A 25,781-nucleotide genomic window follows, 5' to 3' on the forward strand; every position below is an offset into this window, starting at 1 on the left:
AGCACATAATATGAGCAAGAAAATAGTCCCATGGTGTTTTCAGCCACTGAGATTTGGGAGATGTTTGTTGCTATAGCAGGATGTGGAATACCAGGGCTAGAATACTTCATCATCTGTGCACTGGGGCTAATGTCTAAGTACAGCGTTCTCATGAGGATTGTGTATATTCATGTGCATTTATTTTTTTAATTTTATTATTTTTTTTAGATGGCAAGGGGGAGGGGAGCAGAAGGAGGGGGAGAGAGAATCTTAAGCAGACTCCACAGGTGCCTGACTCAGGGCTCAATCCGCAAACCCTGAGATCATGACCTGAGCTGAAATCAACAGTCAGACGCTCAACAGACTGAGCCACCCAGGTGCCCCAATGTGCATTTAAACTAGCTAATAGTTTAGGAAACAGTTCTGTTTTCTTCCTATGGGGCTGCTAATTCCTCTGCCAGTTTTTTAATCTTGAAAAAGTTATTGGAAGGAATTGTTTGACTTGCAGGTGAATGGTTTCTCAAGTCCTGGGTACTGATTCGGTCACCGTCAACCTCCTTCTTCCTATGACCTCTCTCTTTCCTTCCTTGATCACTTAGTATTTGCTGAGGGGTGAAGGAATTCCTGTTTTAACTCATCCAAGTTTGAATTCTTGCCATCTTCATATTTCTTTTTCCCACCTTCCCTTTGCCTGTTCTCCTGCTTTCCCACCAGGGAGTTTGTACTCAGGTTCTAGAACCTGCAGTGTTCCTCTGTTCTCTTTGATTTCTTGCTTGCTTCCCCCCCCCCGCCCCCCGGGAAGTAGTAGCCATAGTAGCAAATTAACAAATAGTTCTGAAGTGCCTCGAGCTTGAAGACATTTTCTTCTGCTCACCTAAGCAGGATCCTGGAGCAGTTGCAAATGTCTCGTGCCCTACTGTAAATCTTTCTTCATCGTTGCGAGAGATTCAGTCAGGGTCAGTGAAGACCCAAGCAGAAGGTCTTGGCCGAGGCTCCCTGATGTTCCGGCTGTGCTGGGTGTTGTCGTATTGATTAAGCTCCTGGGATCACTGCCAGCAGCCTCTAGGATTAAATCAATAGAGTTTGCAAAAGTAAAAGCTTCTTTTGGAGGCACAGAATATGTTGGTTTATTTTTTTAATGATAAAGCTTCAAGGAGAATCTTCACAGACAGCAGGGCCAGTAGAGGAAAGGGCCATGCAGACACAATTATTTGGGGATGCATATGGAGAGCATGCATAGGAGTTGCATCAGGGGCTTGGGACTTTCTGGAAAGTCTGTTTGACTTGGCTTGATAATGCAACAGCTGGGAAAGATGGAAGAGAGTATAGAAGGTGCAGGAGGAATTGCTGCTGAAGGCAAAGAGAAATAAAGTAGATGTGGATTCATTTGCTCATTCAACAGACAATTGATTGGGGTCCTGCTAGGTGCCTGGGACTGGACGGGGTGCTGAGGCTGTAATGATGAGCCAATTCTATGACAAGTATTCCTAGGAGGGAAAAAAAGGGGAGAGACAGAAGAGAAGGTCATGAAGAAGACAGAGGCAGAGGATGGAGTGATATGGCCACAAGCTGGGGAGCACCCAGAGCCTCCAGAAGCTGAAAGAAGTGAGGAAGGATCCTGCCCTAGAGCCTTTGGATGGTGCTTGGGCTTTCTGATACTTTAATTGTGGTGTTCTGGCCTATGTATGACTGCAAAAGATGAGATTTCTGTTGTTTCAAGCCACCCAGGGCAGCCCTAGGGAATGAATATAGACACTCCTATGAGGTTGGAGGTGCCTGTCAGAAGGCAAAACAAAACACAGCCATCGCCAGAACCTGATGCTCTAGCAGGGAGGAAATGGGATGAGCAAATACACCAACTCTTCCTTCTTCCCTCTAATTTTCTGCTGGTGCTTCCCATTGACCAAACCTACCCAGAAGGCAGGAGATGATACAAGATACAGAAGGCAGGAGATGATACAAGAACATACAAGATGATACCAGCTTTGCCTCTCCCAGGACACTGAGCAGAGCAATGAGTGGATATGTGGGGGAAAGGACATCTAGAGAGTGGCAAAACACATTCCAATGCATGAGGCCTTTAGAAATTGGATATGGGTAGAGAAAAGATTACTTAGGTTGAGACCTAGAGAAGACCAACGTTTAGAGATTGAGTAGAAAAGGAGTCAACAGGGGAGACAGGAAGGTAGTAGGAAACCCAAAAGGAAAGTGTGGCCAATAAATCTGATCATAGAGAGGTGGCTCTGGGATTTGTCAGCCTGGAGGTCTCTGGTGATCCATACTAGGAGAGTTTTGGTTAAGGGATGGGGCTAGAAGACAGCCTGGAGGAGAAGGCAGAAGGAAAAATCAAAGTTGAGAAGTGGAAGCAACATGTGGAGTCAACTCCTTCTTTATGAAGGGGAATAGAGAAATGGGTTGGTGGCTGGAGGGAAATTGGAGACAAGGATGGGGTTGTCTAATGATGGGAGAATATTAATTTCCCTACATTGTGTAATTCCTAGCAGTTCAATACTGGTATCTTCCACCGACTAGGATGCTACAATTCTCAAATGTCCATTTTGAGGCTTAGGATCATGAATTTAACATCATCAGCCCAGATTATTGATCTCATTCAGGAATGGACCTCTGCAAGTATGGGAAAGGCAACTTGTTGGACTCATCCAGGGATGGGCTCTTTCCAGAAGGGAAGGAAATGTAAGGAAGTGATAGCCAACTGCATAAGGTTGACAAGGGGACAAAGGCAAGAGAGGGCACTGAGAATTGGTGAGGTCAGTGAGTGGCAGGGTTTCATGGGATTGATGTTTGTTTGCATTTAGGAGAGCTAGTAAATTGAGAGGAGGAGAGTGATGGCTTAAGAGAATGATGCTGGGAAAGGGTATTTTGGAGATAGCCAGTGTGGTCTAGGCATGCATGCCTGGAGTGCCTTGGAGTTCACAGTGGCCATTGAGGAAGAGGTAGTGATGTCTTCTAGTGATTAAGAAGGAATAGACCAGCACAGATAGTGGTCTTTCCTGTGGAAATTGAAGGTCATAGAAAGTAATCAGCTCCACCAGAATCTTACTCCTGGCTTTTGTTTTCTTGTGGGCCTCGGCATCTTGGCTGCTGGGACTGCCTTTGACTTTGGACTTTCTGCTGAGTCCAGTGGCATTAGGAGGGACCTTCCAGGCCTGTCTGGTTAGAAGGGGGACACTTTCTTGGCCTGTCTACCCTTCTTGGGGGCCTTCTTATTGGCCAAACCTGGTTTAGAGAGTGCCTTCTTCACCTTACCTGGCTTCTTGAGTATTCTTGCCTCACTTGGATTAGGAGGGTCCTTTGTTACACTCTCTTTCTTGGGGCCATTCTCCTTGGTCTCACTGGGTTTCCTTGGGGCAATCATGACAGATATCTCCCTGGGCTGGATTTTCCTTTTGTTCTTGGGGACTAATTTGAAACTGCCAGTGGTCCCCTTGGCCTTGGAGTTGATGGTCTTCAGGGAATTTCCAGGTTTGAGTTTAAGCCAAGAAGTAGATGAAAGCACAGAGAAGATGCTAAGGACATGGAGGATTTCACTGACCACTGCACAGGGTGACAGAGCCATATACAGGGAATGTTTGCCTGGATAGGGGGAACATCCCAGGGAATGAGATTGTGTGAGCAGGTTATTCATCACAGCTTTGCTTTTTTTTTTTATTTTTATTTTTTTTATTTTTATTGTTTTACAGCTTTGCTTGTAATAGAGACAAACTGGAAGCATTTAGGGAAATATGAAATGATGACGCATTAATTCACAAGAATACTGTACAGCCTTTTTAAAGAGGAAGATCCAAGGTACTGATATGGAAAAAAATGGGTCCAGTGCAGTGAAGGGCACAGCAAATGGCAGAACATTGCATGTCACAATCCCATTTTTGTAAAAGGAAAATGTGATTTCGTATGTTGGTTTTCATTCATGTTTAGTATTAATCAAGCACTTGCTATATGTTGGGGACTGGTTGCTGAGAAGAAGCCCCTAATGGGGCTGACCTTCCAGTAAGAGATTGATGTAATAAGATCAATAAATAAAACAGTTTGATGTGATAAGTTGCTAAAATAACTAACAAAAAACAAGCAGGGAGGAGGAATGATGATGTTGGTGGGGCTGAGACTTTAGACTCAGTAGCCAGGGAAGACCTCCTTGGGAAGATAATGTTTTAATACCACCTGATGGGTGCAGTGAGCCTGGCCCATATTTAGGGGAAGAGTAACTCAGGAAGAGACAGCAGCCAGTGTAAAGAACATGTGTAGGGAAAAATCTGAAAAACAGACAGCAGACTGCTAGTGGTGGTTGTCTCTGGGCAATGGGTTGGGGTAAGGACTTTTCATTTTTTAAATGATACAATATGAATTTTAAAACTAAAAAACTTACAAGAAGTATGTATTCCTTTTATAACTAAAGGCAGTTGTTATTTAAAAAGAAATATCTTGAGGGCTGCCTGGGTGGTGTTTCTGCTCATGGAAACATGAGGTTTCCATAGCTCAGAGGAAAGAGTCCATGAGTAACAGCATGTAATGGCAACTCTGAGAATCAAGGAGAAAGAAAAGAAGCAGAAGCAACAACATTTTTTTAGAAATTGAAGAAATTTTTTAGAGATTCTTTGTATCCTGCAATATAATTAACCATCTTAAAGTGAACAGTTCAGTTGCATTTAGTATATTCACATTGTCCTGTGACCGCCACCTCCATCAAGTTTCAAAACATTTCCTACCCCCAAAAGGAAATCCTGTCCCCATGAAGCAGTTGCTCCTGATTTACTCCCATCCCTCACTTCCTGGCAAACATGAATCTGCATTTTGTCTCTATTAAGTGACTGATTCTGGATCGCCAAAAAGTTGAAACAGCCATCTGTGGGTGAATGGATAAGTGAATTGCAATGGTCAATCTATGCAATGGAATACTACACAGCCATAAAAAGGAACAACGTACTGCTACACACCACAATAGAATGGCCCCCAAAATATTATGCTGAACAACAGATGCCAGACACAAAAGATCACATGTCATATAACCCATTTATATGAAATATCTGCTGGAGAGTTTTGCAACATTTATTTTGAGCCTGGTATTCGTGGAACAGATTGTGTACATTCACTGCATCCTGTTTTTGGAATTATTTCAGATTTGAGAAAAGGCTCAGTCAGCCATGATGTGAGTAGGTGTTGATGGCTCCGGTAAAGGGAAGAAACTGTGACATAGATAGGTAAAAAAGGAATAGGAAAGGTTAATAATACTGGTAGCTGTAATTGTCATAAAAATAATAATATAAGCATTGATTGCATGATCACCAGGAGATGTACCCCATCTCATGCTTTTATAAGTATGTTAAGTTTTCTTAATATTAAGTCTCATTTCAGGAACCAGAATAAATAATAACTAAACAACAACAAAATTTTAAAAATAATAATAACTAAACACTCATATTTATTGAGTATATACTACATGCCAGGTCCTGTTCTAAGTGTATTGTATGTGTCTACTCATTCTATTCTTCATAGCCTTATGAGGTGGGAATCACTTTTTGTATTTTATGTATGAGAAACAGGCTCAGAGAAGAAAACTCTTTTGACCAACGTCAGAACCATGCCTGAGCCTCAAACCCTTTTAACTACTCTGCTCTATGATTTCTCATGCATGTATTTCCAGTTTTCCGAACAGAAGCATGATCCAGCTGCCCTGGGTAGACTTCTTTCTTCAGAACCAAAGTGTCAAAGAGTCTTAGATTATATTAAAAACAAATGACACTTCACACCTATTTGGTGTTGGGTTTTTAATTTTCTCTTCATTTGGTTCTCCTGGTGACTTAACGAATTCAGGTTTTTTTTTTTGGGGGGGGGGGGAGTCCTCTACCCTAGATGAGAAATGTAGGTCTTTACAAAGTCCCAGAGAGTGTTAATACTTGACACTGGGTTTGCTTGCCCTGCCCCAGGCTTGCTACGCCTGGATGGCTGTGAAATTAAGCGGCACCTTTTGCCGCTGGCCATGGTGCTGAAAACGTTTCCAGGCAGCGCCTGGAGTTGTTCTTGGTCCTGTGTTGTCACCACTAGAGTCTCTAGCGAATGGGCTGGAGGAAAACTCTTTCTTAGGCTTGGTTTTTGGTTGGTATGTTCATTGGACATCTCTGGATTATTGGAAGTTAAATTTTCATTAACATAACCCACTTGGGATGGGCTTATGAGAGTGTGGATTAGCATGCAGTAGTTGATCATTAGTACATTAAATTGTTGCAGTTGGGACTTACTTGAGGTCTAATACATTTGGTCTCATCCATATGGTTAAGGCCTTAAGTGTACCCCCATTCCAGTTTTTAAATAAAGACAAAACTATCCACCTTCTAATAAGGGTAAGCTGCTGAGTGGTCTTTGGGGACCACCAGCATGCAAGCATGGATCTTGGGGTGAGCACTAGCTCTTCCCATATCTCCTGTGTGATCATGAGCGATATACTTAACCCCTAGAGCCTTGATGTCTTTATCTGGAAAATGGGATTTGCAACCCACCTTGTAGAATTGTTGCAAGAAATTAACTGAAATGTGCTAAGCACGGTGTCTGCCCAATGAAGCGCTCGATAAACGCAGCTGTAATTATAGTTGTTGTGCCTGTTAATGGCCCCATAATAGTTTATCATATTGCTGAGTTAAATGCTGGCATTTGTTTAGCGAAGCAAGGAATATCTCCTAAACTCATACATCTAGATCCCCGCTACCCTGTGCTCTTCTCCTGGTCATTGTGGTGAACATGGAACTAACATGAAAATCAGGTCTGTTTGGCTTCTCTTCACAAGTTCAACTGCTCAGTTGACTCCCCAAAGTATCTGTTTCCTTAGAACATCAGGCTGCTCCTATAGTAGAGAAAAGGTCTTGATAAGTTAACAAACCTGATTTGATTTTCACAATAACCACAGGAGGTTGGGAATGAGATAGGGATGGGGGCACTATAAAGGGAAGGATGCATTACTATAGACATTCTGCAAGGTCTTGCTAAGGGGCTGGAACCATCAACCATGCCTACTTTGCAAATTGATTTTCCTTGATGTTCTGGATCCCAAGAGCAGTTCCTCTTAGCAGATGCAGCCCTCTTTCACTGGGAAGAATCACTTGGTCATTTCCATTGTCACACACAGCCCCTTTCTGGGGCCTCTGTGGTCCTGATCAATCTAATTTGGGGGAGGGGGAGCTTTGTGTATCTGCACTTGCCTGCAGGGCTGTTTGCTATCCTGACTTCCACAAGCCATTTCAGGAGCCAGCTTTTCCTCCCATCAGGGATGCTTCTCTCCTTTCATCTCTTCTCCCCACACTCCCTCCCCTTGGCCTCTTCGGCTGGCTGATTATTCTGGATCCCGCTGACACAGGTGCTTTCTCCTCAAACCAATCGGGAAGCAGGAAGGCTCAGCTCAGCTAGCAGAGGCATTGCTCACCGCAGCTGTGAGTTAGAACCCAGGCTTTCTAAATTGGGAGGAATAGGCACGACTCGGGGTTGGGCTGAGAAAACCTCACCTCCCCCTGCCTGGACTACCTTTGACTTCTGCCTGGGGTAAGGCATTTTCTCCCATGCCAAGAACCCAGTACCCCATCTTTGTGTGCCAACCACATCAATGCATATTTCAAGAAGCTGATTGTGTTTTTTTAACATGCTCACAGAGACATGGCATGCAACAGAGTGGGGAGAGAGGGTGCAAAAACCAGGACCCACCCACCTTTCTTTCCTCATATAGGTGTTTATTGAGCACCTACTATGAAAACAGATGCTCTCTTAGGTGCAGAGAACAAAGCAGTGAACAAAGTAGACAAAAGTCACTGCTTGCATAGAGCTTACAGTCTAGTAGGAGAGACAAATAGTGAACAAGATAAAGAAGGAAAACAGCAAATGTTTGACTGAGGACAGGGGCCAAGGAAAAAAATTAGCAGGGCAAGGGAGTAAAGGCCTCACTGGGGATATGACCTTTGAATAAAGGCCTACAAGGGAACAGGGGAGGGAAGCATGTGGGTCTGTGGGGAAAGAATATTCTAGGAGAGAGAACAGCAGGTGCAAAGGCCCTGGTGTGGGATGTGCTTGGTTTTTGGGGAACGTGGAGGAGGCCAGTGTGGCTGCAGCTGAGGGAACACGGGGAGAGGGAGGACATGAGGACAGGGAAATGGTGAGGGCAGGTCATACAGGGTCCTGCTGGCTGCCAGGAAGACTGATGCTTCTTCTGAGTGACATGAGAGCCATGAGAAAGCTGTGACTCCTTCCATGTCAGTTAAGCTGGTATTTTCTTTTCTGTATATTTGTGTCATGCCAGTTTGCTCTTATTTCCTCAAGATCTTGGGTTTCTTACCAGTCCCCTTGTCTGAGAGGGGCCAGATGACTGGTCCTGGACTTCTTTAGTCTCCTCCTGGGGTCAGAATGTGGAGGAGAAAGGGGAGCCCCCACCTCTCTTGAGATGACTCAAAGCTACAATTACCTGGTCTCCTCCTACCCCTGAAATAGATCTAAGGCAAACTTCACTGTGCACATAGATCCCCTGAAGAGCTTGCTAAAATGCAGATTCTGACTCAGCAGGTCAGCTCAGGGGGCCTGAGACTTTGCATTTCTAAAAGATGCATCTGATGCTCTGCTGTGGCTGTTCAGTAACAAGGGTATGAGGTCAATGCCGCAGATTCCCATGGGGTGGTAGGTCTGTGGACATTGGCAGGGTCCGTGTGTGCACAGAGGGAGAAGAGTTAACGTTTAATAGCCAGTAATTGCCATATTTGACAAGAAATAAGAAAAAGCAATAGGGTAGGAGCAGGCAGCCTCTTTCCATTCTCCCCCATGCGAAGGCCTCATTGCTGTACTCAGAAAGCTCTGAGATCTGGGCGACACTGGGCAATTGAAACCCTGATAATGCAACCCATAAAAGTGCTGCTTGCTGCCAGTCTTCTGGGACTCTTCCTGGAACCTCAGCTCAAGTCTGATGGAGAGGAAGTCACGTCCCAGCTGTTTAGGGGCAGGAGGCCACCCTCCACCCCCACCCCAGGAGTGAGCGGGCAGCTCCATACAGAAACGAGCAAGGAGCTAGTTGGCAGGGAAGGGAAGTGAAATCATCAGATTCAAATCATGGCTGCAGAAGCCTCGGCAAGAGAAGGCCAGGGAAGGGCTTGGCGTTGCTTCTCTGTATACAAATATTGTCTCTTATTTTCTGGGCTGCAGGGTGAGGCAGAATGGAGTATTTGTGCAACATAGCCCAGCTTTGTTCTCTGCTCCTAATGACTGTCAGCTCGGAGGCAGGAAGCCAATCAGAGGCACTCGTCGGCAGGGCCGGCTTTTGTTGGCTCCCCAAATTGCCCTGAGTGTCAGATTTGCTTTTCAGAGTGTGCACGGAGCGCGGCTCAGCCGCTTTCAGCTGGAGGCAAAGGCCAAAGCCGGTGACCAAGAAAGCCTGGTTTTCCTGGTTTACTTAGACTCTTACTCCCAGCTTGTCCATTCCAGACTTTCTTTTCCCACCTGGAAAGTGAGTATGAGCTACAACTCCGCCAGCCTATAAGATTCCTTGCTTTTATGGAGCTTCAAAAATGCCAAACCTAAGTATAGGGCCGAAGGACAGAACAAGGCAAGTTAAGCTTCCAAGGGAGAAGGCTGGGAGGCGGCCAAGGGTTTAACATGGCCAAGTTCACCAAAACATACTTTATGATCCTTTTGCAGAACAGTGGATTCCAGTGTTCCCAGGGGACACATGACAATATCTGAAGGTCACTTTTGGTTGTCATAACTGGAGAGGAGGGGGTGCTGCTGGCAGCTGGTGAGTGGAGGCCAGGGCTGCTGCTCATCACTTCCATCACAGAGGATGACCTGGCCCAGAGTGTTGGGTAGTGCCAAGGTCGGGGAGCTCTACTCCAGAGCAACCAGTACCCTGTGGCTTTCCCCTCTGACACCCACTTTACACCCAACTTCCTTCTCAGAGATTGACTGAGTAGGGGGTGCCTCTGTGGGTCTGGCAGGGGGACAGGGGACATTCTGGTTTACCAGCTGACCAGCAGATCAGACCCTAATGTAAAGTGGGCAGAACAGACCCTCCCCAAGTGCAGACCTGCCAGCAGGACACCCTCCTATCAACCCGGAGGGAGCATTCCTAGAATATAGGAAGGAGTTTGTGCCTGGAGGGAGAAGGAATGCTAACTCTGGAAATAGCCACATGGACTTCCCTCTATCAGATCTTGAAAGGTCAGCCTCTCAAAGGCCTTACTCTGACCACCATATTATTCTTTTCATTTTAATTGAGGTGAAATTCACATAACAATATTAACCATTCTTAAATGACTAATCCAGTGGCATTTAGTACATTCATAGTGTTTGTTGTACATTCCCTGTCTAGTTCCAAAACATTAAGCAGTCACTCCCCAAACCCCTCCCCCGGCCCTTGGCAACCACCGATCTGGTTTCTGACTGTGGATTTGCCTGTTACGGACATTTTACATACATAGAACCATACAGTGTGGGGTCTTTTGTGTCTGGCTTCTTTCATTCAGCATGTTTTTGAGGTTTCTCCACATTGTGGCATGTACTAGTACTTCGTTTTTATGGCTGAGGAGGATTCCATTGTATGGAAAGATCACATTTTGTTCATCCATTCATCCACTGAGGGGCATCTGGGTTGCTTCCACCTTTTGGCTGTTTAAATAGTGCTGCTATGAACATGCATTTCAGTACCTTTTCAGTTCTCTGGGGTGTATACCTAAGATATATTTTACTGGATCATATGGTAATTCTGTGGGTTTTTTAAGGAACCACCAAACTATTTTTCATAGAGGCCACGTTGTTTTATGTTCTCACCAGCAATGCACAAAAGTTCCAGTTTTTCACATCCTTGTCAACACTTACTGTTCTCTTTTCTTTCTTTTTATTCTAGTGGATGTGGAGTGGTAGCTCATTGTGGTTTTGATTTGAAGTTCCCTAACAGCTGAGGATATTGAGCATCTTGCATGTGTTGATTGGCTATTTGAATATCGTCTAAGGAGAAATATCTGCTCAGGCCGTTTGCCCATTATTTAATTGGACTGCCTTTTGTTGTTGAGTTGTGAATGTTCTTTATATATTCTGGATGCCAAACCCTTATCAGATACATGATTTGCAAATATTTTCTCTCATTCTGTTGGTTGTCTTTTCACTTTCTTGATGATGCTCTTTGATGCACAAAAGTTTTTAATTTTGATGATGTTTAGTTTACCTGTTTTTTCTTTTGTTGCTCATGCTTTTGATATCAGATCTGATCACACTGTACTTTGTTTATTTTTTAAAAGATTTATGTGTTTGTTATTTGAGAGAGAGGGAGTACACGCATGCACAAGAGGGGGTGCAGAGAGAGAGGGAGAGAGAGAATCTCAAGCAGACTCCCTGCTGAGCATGGAACCTGATATAGGGCTTGATCTCATGACCCCTGAGATCATGACTTGAACCAAAATCAAGAGGTGGATGCTTAACCGAGTCACCCAGGCATCCCTGACCAGTGTACTTTAAATTGCACCTGCCAGTCTCCCTTTCTGCTTTTTCTCTGCGTAGCATTCGCCACTTTGTAACAGTCTATGTGTGTGGTTATCTCATACACTCACTTCTTCTCCATGAGGGCAGAGATTTTTGTTTGTTTTATTGTAAACTCTGTCCCCAATGGCCATAACAGGGCCTGGCCCCCAGTAGGTGCTGAATTAATATTTGCTTAATGAATGTCGGAGGTGAGATGGAGGAATAATGTCTACACTTTCCTTTAAAAGTCATCTGCAGGTTTTTCAGAGCAGTAAAATTATTCTGTGGGATACTCTCGTGATGGATACATGTCATTATACACTTGTCCAGACCTCTGGGATATTCAGCACCAAGAGTGAACCCTGATGTAAGCTCTGGACTTTGGGTGATGATGTGTCAGTGTAAGTTTATTGATTATAACAAATGCACCACTCTGGTGGCGGATGTTGATAATGGGGGGGGCAGGTGTGGGGGCAGGGGGTATATGGGGAAATCTCTGTACCTTCTGCTGAGTTTTGCTGTGAGCCTAAATAAGCTGAGAAGATTTTCCTTAATTCCTCCATACTCCCTTTGAATATATGATTTTAGCCACCATCATAGCAAACTGCATTGTCCTTGCTCTGGAGCAACACCTACCTGACGATGACAAGACCCCAATGTCTGAACGACTGGTGAGTGATGTCTTTCTTGAGGGGTCTTTCACTTTAGAGGCAAGTTTCAATGGCCGTGGGAGCAGAGGTAGAGTGGGCTCACAGTCTTGGAGCCAAGAGCTGGATCATGGAGCTCAGAACCATCTAAGACCCAGTCAGGAATCAAATCTTTGTGATTGTCTCAGAAATAATATTTTTCAGTCATTTGATCAAATCAGGATCTAAGCAGGGTCTAGATTTTGTTATGTCACTTAAACCTTTTATACCACAGCAACTATTTTCCCTCCTGCCCTTGATTCTGGAAGAAACCAATCCCATGTCCCTGAGGCATGTCCCACATTCTGATGTCAGCCTGGTTGCTTCATATGATGTCATTTGGCTTGTTCTTCTATCCTTTATGTCTCCTGTCATGGATGTTAGCTCTGGGAGATGTTCATAGTCCTCATTCAAAGTTACTCATTTGGTGAAACTTGGCAGAGCTATAAACTAGCACTAAGATCTTTCTCGATCCCCCTATCCATCCCCAAGCCCCCTGGTTGGCTTTCTGACAGTACAACAAAGGAGACTTTTCCCCTTTCTGTTACCTTTTCAGAGCCAGCTGTAATAGCTCAAATGTAGGTAGAGGGGGATGTAAGAATCCATCTGTTCCTAATCCACAAAGTATACATGGGTCTCAAGACATCTAAATTTTTTTTAAAGATTTCATCTGTTCGTTCATGAGAGACACAGAGAAGAGAGAGGCAGAGACATAGGCAGAGGGAGAAGCAGGCTTCATTCAGGGAGCCTGATGCGGGACTTGATCCTTGGACTCCAGGATCACGCCCTGAGCTGAAGGCAGATAGATGTTCAACCACTGAGCCACCCAGGCGTCCCAAGATGTCTGAATTTTAATAGTTATGAATTATAATGTATATCTAAAAAATATCACTAACCCACCAAACTTTTGATTTCAAGACTTTTATTTTTTTTGTTTTTGCTGAAGCTGAAGCTAACTAAAAAAGAGTCAACTGGAAAAACAGGAAGCAAATAGTAGTACTATGGCAAGCTGATAGGGAAAGAATCATGAAGGCAGAATGCAAATAATTAAAGCTTGGGAAACTTTTAACAGTTTGGAAAACATCCATGTAGGGGCTCTGATGGAGCAGAGCTTAAAGCTTAATTTCAGATATTATAGACTATCAGTTGGAAGCCAAAAACTGGCAGGAGGTTCAGTGAGGGGCTGGGGACTAGAGCCCTGGCCATTTGCAAATAAATGCAGAAGTATTACTCCAATATTTTAGCAACCTAAATGGCTATACTGGTGCATACCAGCTGAGAACCTTCACAAGTGTCTGATCCAGAAGTGAGGTTGTTGTATAGGATCCAACCTCAAAGGCCTTGAGTGATGCGTCTGACAAAGATACTGAACTGGTGCTTTCCAGTAGAATTTTCTCCAGTGATGGAAGTACTATCCATTTGCACCGTCCAATATAGTAGTCACTGGAATGTGGCTAGTGTGTCTGAGGAGGTGAATTCTTATTTTATTTCATTTAAATTAATTTACAGTTAAATAGCCACATGTGATCCATGGCTGCCCTACTGGATACCATGGGTCCAAACATTCTATTTGGCCAAGTGATATATGAGATTGGCCAGAAGGAAAGAAAGAGAGTGTCTTCTCCACACTTCCACTTCTCTTACAAAAGCCTTCAGCCAAGAGAACTCTGGGAAGGATGTGTTGGAGGGCAGTGAGTGCTAGAGGATAGGACAGGTGAGGGAAAATGGGTAGAGATCTCCTGATGGGCTGGGTCCCCAGTTGTGCCACCCTTTGCCCAGCCAAAGATCTTGACCTTACTTACCTTCTCTCCCTTCCAGGATGATACAGAACCATACTTCATTGGAATTTTTTGTTTCGAGGCTGGCATTAAAATCATCGCCCTGGGATTTGCCTTCCATAAAGGCTCTTACTTAAGGAATGGTTGGAACGTGATGGACTTTGTGGTGGTGCTAACAGGGTAAGTGTCAGATGCTGTGTTTCTTAGAATTATCTTGAACTCTGAAGACTTTGGAAACATCATGGGTAGTGTGTCCAGGCTAGACTCAGGAAGGCTGAGTCTCCATGTTCTTTTTCAACAGGCCTCTGCCTTTCTGCACCCCACCTCCATACCCTGGCTGTATGTTGCAGCAAATGATTTCGGTTACAATTAGAATAATGGCTTATTAGAGTTGACTGCTTCTAAAAAACATTCTGTGCATTCTCTCATTTAATCCTCACAGCAACCCAATGAATTAGGAAATATTAATATTCTCATATGACCATAGAGAGATCCGAAACACAGATATGAACTTGCCTAAGATCATCCTGCTAGTGGAACTGGAATTTGAACCTGATATTGTGTGATTCCAGAACTCAAGTTTTTAACTGTTGTGCATGTGTGGTCCTCTTGCCTCACTTGGGGATGCCTTTATTTCCAGTTGGTCTTGATTTCCAGCTAGTAAATGTTTGTTGAGAACTTCTGGGTGCAACAATTTGTGGTAGGGATATGGAGAAAATAAAACTAGATAACATATAGTGTGACTGGCTTCGAAGAGTTGTTGCATCTGTATATAGCACACCATAGTTGAAAGGTGAGTGTGTATATGCTTTCTACCAAGGACCCTCTCTATAAGGTAACACTAGCTGTTATGACAATAGAGAAAAACAAAGTGATGTCTTACACACAACAGAGATTTATTTCTCATTCATTGAAAGTCCAAAACAGGTGTTCTGTGTTGGTGGATCTCTCTTCTCCAAGCAGTGATTGAGGGAACCCAGGCCTTTGCTACATTGTGGCTCCTCATTCTTGACTCACAGCCTCCAAGCACTCGGTGATTGTCTGAAGCAAACCACAGAAGAAAAATTAGCATGAAAAGTGATATTAAGGAGGTTTTACGGGCCTGGCACATGCCTCTTCCTTTCCTATTCCTTTGACTAGAATTTATTCACATGACACACATCCTTGCAGGGGAAGCTGGGAAACATCAGTCTGTGCTTAGAAGGAAAGGAAGGTGGATTTGCTGAGTAGCCAGTCAGGCTCTGTCAGGGACCCAAAAGCCCTGTAACAGATGCCAGCGTAGACATTACCATTTCATGCTGATTTCTGGCTCCTCTGTACCTTCCACTCCAACTCCTCTCCTCCAAGCTAAGATTGGCTTGTCTTCCAAGACCTCTATTCATTCCTCATAGCTTCCCTCTGCAGGGTCACAGCTCCCCTCTGTGGGGTCACAGCTCCCCACTGCAGCATCACAGCTTCCCTTGGTAGGGTCATAGCTCCCCTCTATAGGGCCATAGCTCCCCTCTGCAGGGTCACAGCTCACCTCAGTGGGGTCATAATTCTCTTCTAGGATCACATTTCTCCTCGCTCTATTGCTATTCCAGATCTTGTCTCTCCCAGCAGATGTCATGGGTCTTAGCACCATGCTCTGTTGGCTGGGCTCCTATAATTCAGGTTTTGAGCACATTTGTTGTTTCAGAGCAATGCTGCTTTTCCCAAAAGGAGCTTTGTCATATTGGGCTGTTTTAGTAGAGGCATTCAGATGCGAGTGGTCTGTTGTGGAATCCTGGGCTAGCCTCTAATAGTCTTGAGTGCTTCCCGAGGGTCCTCTGTTGGTTGTGCCCACAGTCCTGTGGCTTGGGACCTTGGTAGGTTCCAGAGACATATTGTGATGTTGGCACCTATTTCTTACCTTAGTAGGAAACTCGTCTGTGAAACATCCTAATAGCTGACTTTGTTGTTGTTGTTGTTGTTGTTAAAATTCTATAATAAAGGGGCACCTGGGTGGCTTAGGCCGCTAAGCATCTGACTCTTGATTTTGGCTCAGGTCGTGATCTCAGGGTCATGAGATCAAGCCCTGCATCGGGCTCTGTACTCAGCGGGGAGTCTGCTTGAGATTTTCTCTCTCTCTCTCTGCCCCCCCCACCACTTGTGGACACCCTCACTCTAAAAATAAATAAATCTTTTTTTAAGTGCATAACAAAAATATTCAGACACTCAAAAAGTAGAGACTAATATAAAAAATACTTGTATATGCAAATATTCATTCAATGAATATTTTTTGTATAGCTATTATGTGCTAGGCTCTGGGAAACAGCAGTAAACAAAACAAATAAAAGTCCCTCCGTTTGTGCAACAGATAGTCAAGTGGTGAAGAAAGACTAAATAAATGAATAAGTGAATAAATATCTAGTGTATTAGATGGCAGGGGACAGAGAAAAATTAATCAAGAAAGAAAAGGACATAGACAGGACATGGGCAGGATGGCTGGAAAGAAAGGAAGAAAAGAAAAGAAAGAAAAGGACATGGGCAGGATGGCTGGAAACCAAGGAATACTTTTCTTGGGAAGGCAGTATTTCAATGAAAACCTAAAGGAGGTAAGTGAATGAGCCTTGAGGATAGCTGAAGAAGGAAAGCACCAGGCAGAGGGAACAGGACAGGTGAAAGTCCTGAGGCTGGAATGTATCTGGTATGTTTGATGAAAAGTGAGGAGGCCAGAGTGGCTGGAACAGAGTAATGAAGGAGAGACTGGAAGAGATGAGGACAGGAAGGTGATCAAAATGAAACATTTGTTTGTTTGTTTTTCTTTCTTTTTTTAAGATTTATTTATTTGAGAGAGAGTGTGTGTGTGCAAGTACTGGGGATGGAGGGGCAGAGGGAGAAGGAAAGAAACTCAAGGAGACTCTGCACTGAATGTGGAGCCCAATGTAGGAGTCAGCCTCACGACCCTGAGATCATGACCTGAGCCAAAACCAAGAGTCAGACGCTTAACCCACTGAACCACCCAGGCCCCCCCATGATGAAACCTTTCTCATACAGTGTGAGTCCCCTGTGTTTCCTTTCCTGGCCTTGTCTCTTTCTCTTCCCTGTGCAGAAGACCTTCCTGAATTTTGTGTTTATTTCCAGTTATGTATTTACCCTTTTAAATATGTGTAAATAAAAATATAAGAAATATGTGGTACCTACTTTACATTTTGGTTATGTAGTATATAAGAAATATATATAGTGCATTTTTTCACAGTTTTAAGTTTCTCTGTAAATGTTTCCTTCTACAGTCTTCCTTCTGCACTCACCACGAGATTACTATGATTGACAAGTCTACGTCTCATTGATCCATTTTCACTGCTGCATAATATTCTGCAGTATGAATATCCTACCATGTGTTTATCTATTTGGGTTGTTTCCAGCTTTGGGCTATTTTGAACCAAGCTGTCCCCTCACTCTCGCCAGTGGATTTCTCTAGGGCATCTACCTGGGAGTGGAACTGCTGAGTTGTGTACTGTGTGCATCCTTGGCTTCATGAGGCATTGCCAAATAGCTCTGCAAAGTGGTTGTGCCAATTTATGCTCCCTGGGGAGGCTGACTTGTGTTGGCAGGGACTGGCTTGACCTTGCTGGAAGGAAGAAGCCTTAAAAAAATCCCTGTGTTTTTTTTTTTTTTTACATGGTTCTTGGAACATCTAGAGAAGCTCGTGTACCATTGAGCATGTCATAAGTCTCACTAAATGGTCATTAAGTTGAAAGGTGGCCATGTGATAAGTTAGCCACTGGGATATTTGCATCCGCCCCTTGATTACAACAAGGAGCTCTTTTTTTCTAGTTTTTAACATCTGATAAGACTTTAGAGGAGAAATTTATCTGAGACAGATAGGCTCTAAAGATGGAAGCCCATAGTTAGAATTAATGGGATCCATGAACCCTCTGAAATTGCATGCAAAGATTATGTTTCTGGTCTATAGTTCTCATTAGATTCTCAGGGGGTCTTGCTGTGAACACAAGAAGCCACCATTCTGTTCCTTTCTTACTCCTCTTCCTTTCCCTCTTCATTTTTTCCTGCCTTCCTTTCTCTTGCTTGTCTCCCTGTTGCTTCTCCCATAATCAGCCATTCTTCTTCATTGTCTGGTGGTTCTACCTCCTTCAAATCAAGCACACAGCTCAAATTTCATTACTTCAGATTCCAAGGGGCTCTTTAGTCTCCTGTTGGACTGTAAGTGAGGAATGGAGAGCAGGGACAAAAAGCCCTGCAAAGCCAGCCTTCTGTGTAGTGATGCTGTCATACAAATGCAGTACACTCTCAGTTCCAGGTTCCAGGGGGAGGGGACCTGAGTGTATTAATCTGACACTGAGACAACATGGCCTTAATGAGCGCTTTCTGATTAACTCATTGTCTTCTCACATTTCTAAGTGAACCGCAGCATTAAAACACCATTCATTTTTCATGGATTAATAATGTTCGTGCCGCCTTCTTGTGTAAAGTTTGACAGAAAATATCGTACCCATTGAGTTTGGTTTGTTCTGTGTAGTTCATGGCCTCTAGAGACCCTAACTTTGCAATTTTATCAAACCCCTTTGAAGTGTGCTTCTATTGTATTTGAAGGTCTGATCATTAAATTGAAATCGTGTAAGAGGAAAATTTCAGAAGCTTGGCTGTATTTCTGAAATGACAGAGCTTTGGCTGTAATGCTCAAATATATATAAACATCTGGGAGGTCAAATAATATAATTGTGCATGTTAACAAAAGAGACTGTGGATGTTACCAGGGTAGGGTTGAAGACGATTGTTTTTGCGTTCACAGGCTTAGACCCTGTACCGCACATAGGTGCTCAGTAAAATAAATGGCTGCAAAGCGGTAACACTTCTGAGAATCAGAGTGTTCTGGAAAATGCACCAAACTGTTTATGGAGGTGGGGACCATTGCATTGATATAGTCAAACAGCCCAGGAGTCTATAACAGGTACTCTGACATCAGATAAGGCATGGGACAAATGAGCTCTGGGTCCTTGCCAACTCTGACATTTCATGGCTCTGTAAAAATGAAGGTTCCTTTTTGGAAGGTTCTACAAACTGTCCCGGACTTTGGGCAGTTTTGTTGAGTATCAGAAGTGAAGAAAATACCTAACTACTCAGGGACCATCAGGTAAGGATGTTGGCTTTGGTTTCATAGCATCAGCGAATTTTAGGACTCAGTGGACTCTGGCAGGTCCAAACCCTTTATTTCACTCACAAGGGATTTAAGACACAGAAAGGCTAAGTTATTTGCCCAAAATCACACTGGGATGATGGCAAATCAGGAAATTTCCAGAATCAGAAGCTGTGTTCACATCAAGGAGCCTAAAACCCCAGTTTGAGGGCAGTGGGAATGGTGTAGATGATTAATGCCCCCCTCCTGGGACGCTTGGGTGGCTCAGAGGTTGAGCGTCTGCCTTTGGCTCAGGATGTGATCCCAGAGTCCTGGGATCGAATCCCACATCGGGCTTCGTGCAGGGAGCCTGCTTCTCGCTCTGCCTGTCTCTCTCTCTCATGAATAAATAAATAAAATCTTTTTTTTTAAATGCCCCCCTCCTGAGCTTCTGCCATTAAAGTCCTGCCTTTTCCTTTCTTCTATCTTTTGAGTATCCAGCCTGTGGCCCCTTTCCAGAGATATAGAAAGGAAGCCTCAGAAAATAATTTTGGTTCCCCTTTATACAGCTGAAGAAACTGGTGCCCAGTGGTATTAAAATGACTTGACCAGAGTCACACACCTCATGCTGTCTTCCCTTTTTGATTAATTTAACAAACACATGTGGCCACTCTTCACTCTCTCCTCCTTCCTTCGCCTCCCATGTTGCTGTTCTGAGTTGCCTGAAAATAAAAACAGCATTCTGAACACAACAACAGCAAAACCCAATCAGTACTCTAACTCATGAGACTAACAGCCTCTGTAAATATCAGATGCATTTTATTTTAATGTTTCTCTGCATTAATTTCTCCCCTTGTGGTTCAGTCACCCTCAGTATCAGAAGGATTCCCTAGTATGGCACAAATGCTTTTTATCATTCAGAGAGTTTTATTGTTGAGAGAGCATTGATATTTTTATTGTTCGAAGCATTTGGTTGTCATGATGTTTATTGAACTGTGTTCCACGAGGAACAGGCTCACTTTCTAGCGGCAGGAACTAGCTTCTCCATCTTGTAATACAACAATGGTGATAGTAATGATGTTGGTTGCCATGCTTGTTATTCCCATCATTTATTAAGCATTTACTGTATGCCAGCACTATATTAAAAATTTTATGTGCATTATCACACTTCAGTTCCACAAGCCTTTTTTAGAGGTGAATCTGAGGCTCAGAGGGGTCAAGCTACTTGTGCAGGGTCCCCTGGCTAGTAAGGGATGGATTAGGATCTCAACCATTCTGCTGGGACAGTACCCTAAAACTAGGATACCCTGGGGCTCAAGTTAAGTTCAAAGAGCTGTATTCAGCCTGGTATCCTTGTGGACATAATACCTATTATTAACAGCAATGGCAACATTGACAAATTAGAACTTAGAAGGCACTCATAACATGATATACTGTGCATGTATATATGCTCAATTAATCTTTACAGCCCTCTGAATTAAGTATCACTATTATGCCTACTTTACAGATGAAGAAACTAAGGCTCAAAGAGGCTAAACACCTTGCCCAGTGTCACCCATCTCATAAGTGGTTGATCCAGGATTTGAACTCAGGTAGATCTGGAGCCAGAATCCATGTTCTTGAGTCTTATACTATTTTTAAGTCAGGTTTTCCAGGGGGATCTTTACTTTTCTTCCCCATTTTGGACTCGTCTGTAGCATGGGGGTGTGGAATGGGCAAAAGAGATGTCCAGAAATGGGAGACTGGCATCAACCAATGGTTAAGACTTGGGCTTCAGGGCTGGAGGGATCTCTGCCAGTGATGAACTTGAGAATGTGCATGGATCCCTCCAAGCCTCAGTGTTCTCACCTAGAAAAGGGGTAGTGTCTGCTTCCTTAGGCTGTGGTAGGGATTGGAGGAGGCAATACTGCAGCCAACACCATGAATGGAGCCCCTAGGCCATTCTGAGTTCTTCATGAATGGGAGTTGATGGATTGAAGGGAAAGAAATTAGAACATATCCCTTTGGAGGTGTGTGGTAGATGCTGCAAGTGCCCCACTCTATATTTATCCTACTCATCTCTGAGTTTACCTGCAGTGGGCAGTTCCCATACAAGCTAACCTCTTTCTACCTCCAGCATTCTTATCTTTCTGCATCTGTGCTGGAGGGTCTTCTCCAGCATCACAGAAGTTTGTTCAGCCCACATGATAGACGTTTAGCACCCCCTAGGAGCAGCACTTAACCGGTGAGAGAGGGAGTCAAGTGTATAAATAGCCTGGCTTCCCCATTGCTCAGCGAGAAGACTTGGAGGAGTGTCCTACCTCTCAAAGGGCCCTCCACAGGATCGAATACCAGTTGCTCACAATGATACCCATTCATTAGTGCACCCTTTACTGACTTCTTGCTTTCTAGTTTATCCCTTGTATTTCCAAGCATCATCTCCCCAAAGTCCTTATCTTGGAACCATAATAGTTTGAAGCTTGGCGGGTTAGAGATTTCAGCACCCTGGACAGCGCACAGCACACTTTGCCAGATAAATACGTCCTCCCTTTCTCCCTCCACCCCTGACTGGAGTAGGGATGACCTGAGTGAGGACCAGATGGCTAGGTGACATTGCTCCATACTGAGCTTCTTGGCCAGTTTCCTTGTGTGGCTGGAGAAGACCTTGCTATTCATCTCTCAGCAGGTTTAGGGGCTGATCGAGGGCTTGTCCCCTTGAATTGCTATGACAAACACCAGCCTGCCTCCAGAGAGGCATCTGGCCACTGCCTCTACAGTTTGCAGGGCTAAATGACTCCTCTTTTCTCACCAGGGCCAGGAGGCAGCTGCCTGGCGGGCAGAGGAAATCTCAGCGGAACGGGAAGCAAGTGGGTGCCTGGGGCTGAGGCAGAGGCTGCCAAGTGAGAAACACTGTGCTTTGCTTTTTGCAGGAAGGGGCTATAGGCACTGGAGATGCTCTGCTGTGACAGAGGTTGTAGAAACTGGACATTCTTCTCTCTGGGGAGGACCTGGGCCTGATCCAGAGACAGCAAGCCCTCATCTTCAGTGGGGTTGTGTGGCAGAATTGTAGAGCTGAGGTTTGGTGGGGCGGGGTCTAGGAAAATTGAAGCCCCATTTTTCTTGACTTATCTGGCTATAATGAGCTCTTTGGTGATGTCAGCCAATCTCAACGGTTTAAATACCTTCTGTACTGATGTTCCCCAAACTTAAGTCTTCTGCCCAGAGCTCTCTTACAGTCCCCGAGTGGGGAGGAATCCACAGGCATCTCACACTCAAGATGTCCAAAACTGAACTCCTGTGAATCCTTCTCATATTTCTCTTCGTGTCTCCTTATATCATTAAATGACAGCTCTATCCTTCTAGGAACTCTGGTTAAAAATCTTGACACCTCCTCTCTCATGGTTAGTCCTTTCAAAAATTCTGTAGTTTCTGTCTCCTTCCACTTCCACTGCCATCACCTGGGCTAAGCCATCATCATCTCTCAGGCAGCTTGTTGGAGCAGCCTATGCCCAGGTCTCTCTGCTTCTACCCTCCTCCCCCACAGCCTGTTATCAACACAAGCAGCCAGAAAGATCCTTTTAACACATAAATTAGATCAAATCACTCTTCTGCTCACATCTTTCTTGTGGTTCCTGTCTTATTCAGTGTAAAAGCCACAATCCTCACCATGGCCCACAAGAACCTTTCTGATCTCCCCCCATCATCTCCCACCCTAAGCAGCCGCCACCCTTGTTCACTTGGCTTCTCGCTGCTTGAACATTTCAGGCATATTTCCATCTCGGGGCCCTTGTACTTGCAGTGCCATATGCCTGGTATGCACCTCTCAATCCATTTCCTCATCTTTAAGATTTTATACCAATGTCCCTGGCTCCTTATCTACAATTCTAACAATTCTGACACTTCCTCCTTCTTTTCTGTGCACTTGCCACTTTCCAACAAACTAGAAATTGTATTTATTTTCTGCCAGTCTCCTCCACTAATAAGCTCCCTGCAGACAGGGATTTGGTTTCTCCTGCTCATGGTACTATTGCCCATGCCTAGAATAGTGCCTGGCACACAGTAGGCACTCAATAAATGTTTCTGACAGAATGACTGAATCGATGGTACCTATAACCTGCCAATGCTGAGGGAAGTTTCTGTGTTCAATAAACTGAGGCACAGAAGCCCCTTTCCCTTTCCAGACCTTTCGCCTGGTCTAGATCAGATGGTGCAGTTTTGGAGGGCAGCTGGAAATGCTGGCTTAACTATTATATGTACTGTGACAAGGATAAGCCTGCCCATTGGCTGTGGTCCTGCCCCAGGAGTTATGGCGTGTCTTATGTGTTGAGCTCTAAAACTCCTCCTAAAATCAGCTTTCTTAGGTACTTTGCATTAATAAAAGTGGCACAAGAATGAACAGATTTGTGTGCAAGTGGGGGGTCTGAGCAAAGGGTGTGTTCTCAGGCCTACTGTGTATGGTTGTGCAGGTTGGGCACTGAAACAGTCAGCTGGAATATATTTTCTAAGTGTGTAACTTGTCTATGTGTAAACGTCTTTTGGAGATATCACAGGCTAAAAAGTATCAAATACTTAATGCCCAAGAGTCCCTTCCACCCTAAGAAGCTTTGATTTTAGAAGTCAAGTTTTTTTTTGTGGTGCTGAATAGACATAGTTGGTGCTGGAGGTCATGGGTTGTTTTGTTTTCACTGTTCACAGGCATATTTGGAGGCCACCAACAGAATTTCAGGAGATGAAACTCTGGCAGCAGGAACAGAGACAGGACGGAAATCTAAAACTCTTTTAAGCCCTGCTCTGGGCACTAAAATGTGGCTAGTGCTTATTTCATTTGCTTCATGTTGGTATGCCAGGGATGTGAAGTTGAATCATTATAAGATTGAGTGGACAGGAGGGATCAGACTGAGAGGTCTTTGTAAACTAGACTGATGAGTTTTGATTCATAGGAAATAGCCCTGGATGTTCTCAAAGCAGAAACTGGTAAGTGTGTAGCAGAACTGCATTCTATGCAAATCTGACTTATACAAAATCATTGTTATATAATTGGCATACATAGAAAAAGAAAAAGGATAAAGATAATAGTTAAATAGTGAGGTCATTTCTATCTGCCATTGCGTTTAGTGAATATTTTTCCAAGGAATAAGCATGATTCATGTTCTTCATAGAACCCAGTATATGAGGTAGGGCTGCTTTTTTCCTCTTCAAGTAACAGAAGAGATTTCTGAAGGGGCTTTAGCATTAAGTAGACGTTTTTGTTACCTGACTTAGAAATCCACAAATCTGTGGACCAGGATTAGTTAAATGGCTCAGTGATGTCCTCCCATTCCCCTCAGTGAGATGGATTTTGACCTCATGACTTGTTGCCCCAAGGTGGCAAAGTGGCTGCCACGTCTTCTCTCAGAGCCTCATTCAAAAGCAGGAAAGTAATGGCTGAGAGAGAAAAGTCTCATTAGCGGCTTTTCTTTTTTATCTAGGAGAAACAAATTTTGCCCAGAAGTTCCCAACAGGTTTCCCTCTACATCTGATTGGGTATACCTGGGTCACATGACCATTTCCAGCTTCAAGGTAGACCAGAAACCTGAGTGTCTGGCATTTTTGCCATTTTATGGAAAGCTAGTTCTGCTCATAAAAAAGATGGGGGAGAGGGAAATGGCTTTTGGGTCAGTTAGCAGTATCTGTCACATGAAGCATACTATTTAGATTCTTTTATATCACCTATTACTGCCCACATTATACATGCTTATTACTGCCCAGACTTAAATATGCAAAACCATACATGTTGTGCTTTGTGGATGACTTAAAGTATTGTTGCGGGTGTTTTTGAGCCTATGTAATTTCTCCTTTGTTCCCTTTACTTCAGAACCAGAACTTAACTCTCCCATGTAACACAGGACATCACTTTGGGGATGTGAGTTCAAATCCTGGCTCTCATGCTCAGAAGATGTGTGGCTTAGGGCAAATGATTTACTAAGATTTACTAAGCAGTCTTTATTTTACTCATCTGTTAAATGAGATTCATATTAATACCTACCTTGTTGGGTTGAGATGAAGATTAGATGGATAATTTTTAGCAGTAAAATGTAGTCAAGAGGAGAGAGGGTTGGGGAGGAGAATCCCCATGGTGGAGCAGGTCCTAGAATTGGGGTGATTCCATGTCTGGGATGATAATGGAAATATGAAGGAAAGGATGGATTTAAGGACTCTTTCCCAGAAAAAAAAGAACATTCTAGAACATGATCATCATCTACTGTTGACCGGGTAGCATGGTGGTTCCATTGCAGGGGCACAGGACGCTTCTAGTGGGAACTTATTTCAGTCATGGTGAGGTCCCTGCAAGACATCAAAGTCAAAATGTTATTTAGACACATGTAGATATGGTTAAAGCCTGCCTGGCCTGTCTGGCCTTGAGAGTCATCCACAAAGAGGTGGGTAAGGCTGGAAAATGTCTGAGCTCTGCAGGACATTTTCAGGAATGCAGGGTCAGGGAAGCACCCACAGTTAGGGACCAGAGGGAGGAAGAGGAAAGAAACAGAAGATTCAGTGGGCAGATAGTTAGGAAGAGAGGCAAGCCCAGTCAGCTACATCAGTTGCAGCCCAAGAGAGGAGAAAACCGTTGGGGCTTTGTAATCAGGAGGAAAAGAGTAACTCTAAATGGTTGTCCATAGGGGGTAATAGGGATACATGAAGTCCTGGTGGCAAAGATCTGATTGAAAAGCAAATGAAGGAGGAAAAGTATTGGTAGTTTCTACCATCTGTGCCAGGGTTTGAGGGTTGGGT

General features: G+C 44.0%; 1 protein-coding gene across 6 annotated transcripts in view; it reads left to right on the forward strand.

Annotated features, from left to right (window-relative positions):
* CACNA1A (calcium voltage-gated channel subunit alpha1 A) overlaps positions 1-25,781 on the forward strand; it is a 215,310-nt gene that overhangs the window by 26,930 nt on the left and 162,599 nt on the right. For all 6 annotated transcript variants that reach the window (XM_038567087.1, XM_038567088.1, XM_038567089.1 and 3 more), the window contains exons 2-3: positions 12,035-12,140; positions 13,974-14,113. In XM_038567087.1, the coding sequence (XP_038423015.1) occupies positions 12,035-12,140; positions 13,974-14,113 (246 nt within the window). The remainder of the gene's footprint in view (positions 1-12,034; positions 12,141-13,973; positions 14,114-25,781) is intronic.

This window comes from Canis lupus, chromosome 20 (assembly GCF_011100685.1).
Source record: "Canis lupus familiaris isolate Mischka breed German Shepherd chromosome 20, alternate assembly UU_Cfam_GSD_1.0, whole genome shotgun sequence".
NCBI classification, from domain to species: domain Eukaryota; kingdom Metazoa; phylum Chordata; class Mammalia; order Carnivora; family Canidae; genus Canis; species Canis lupus.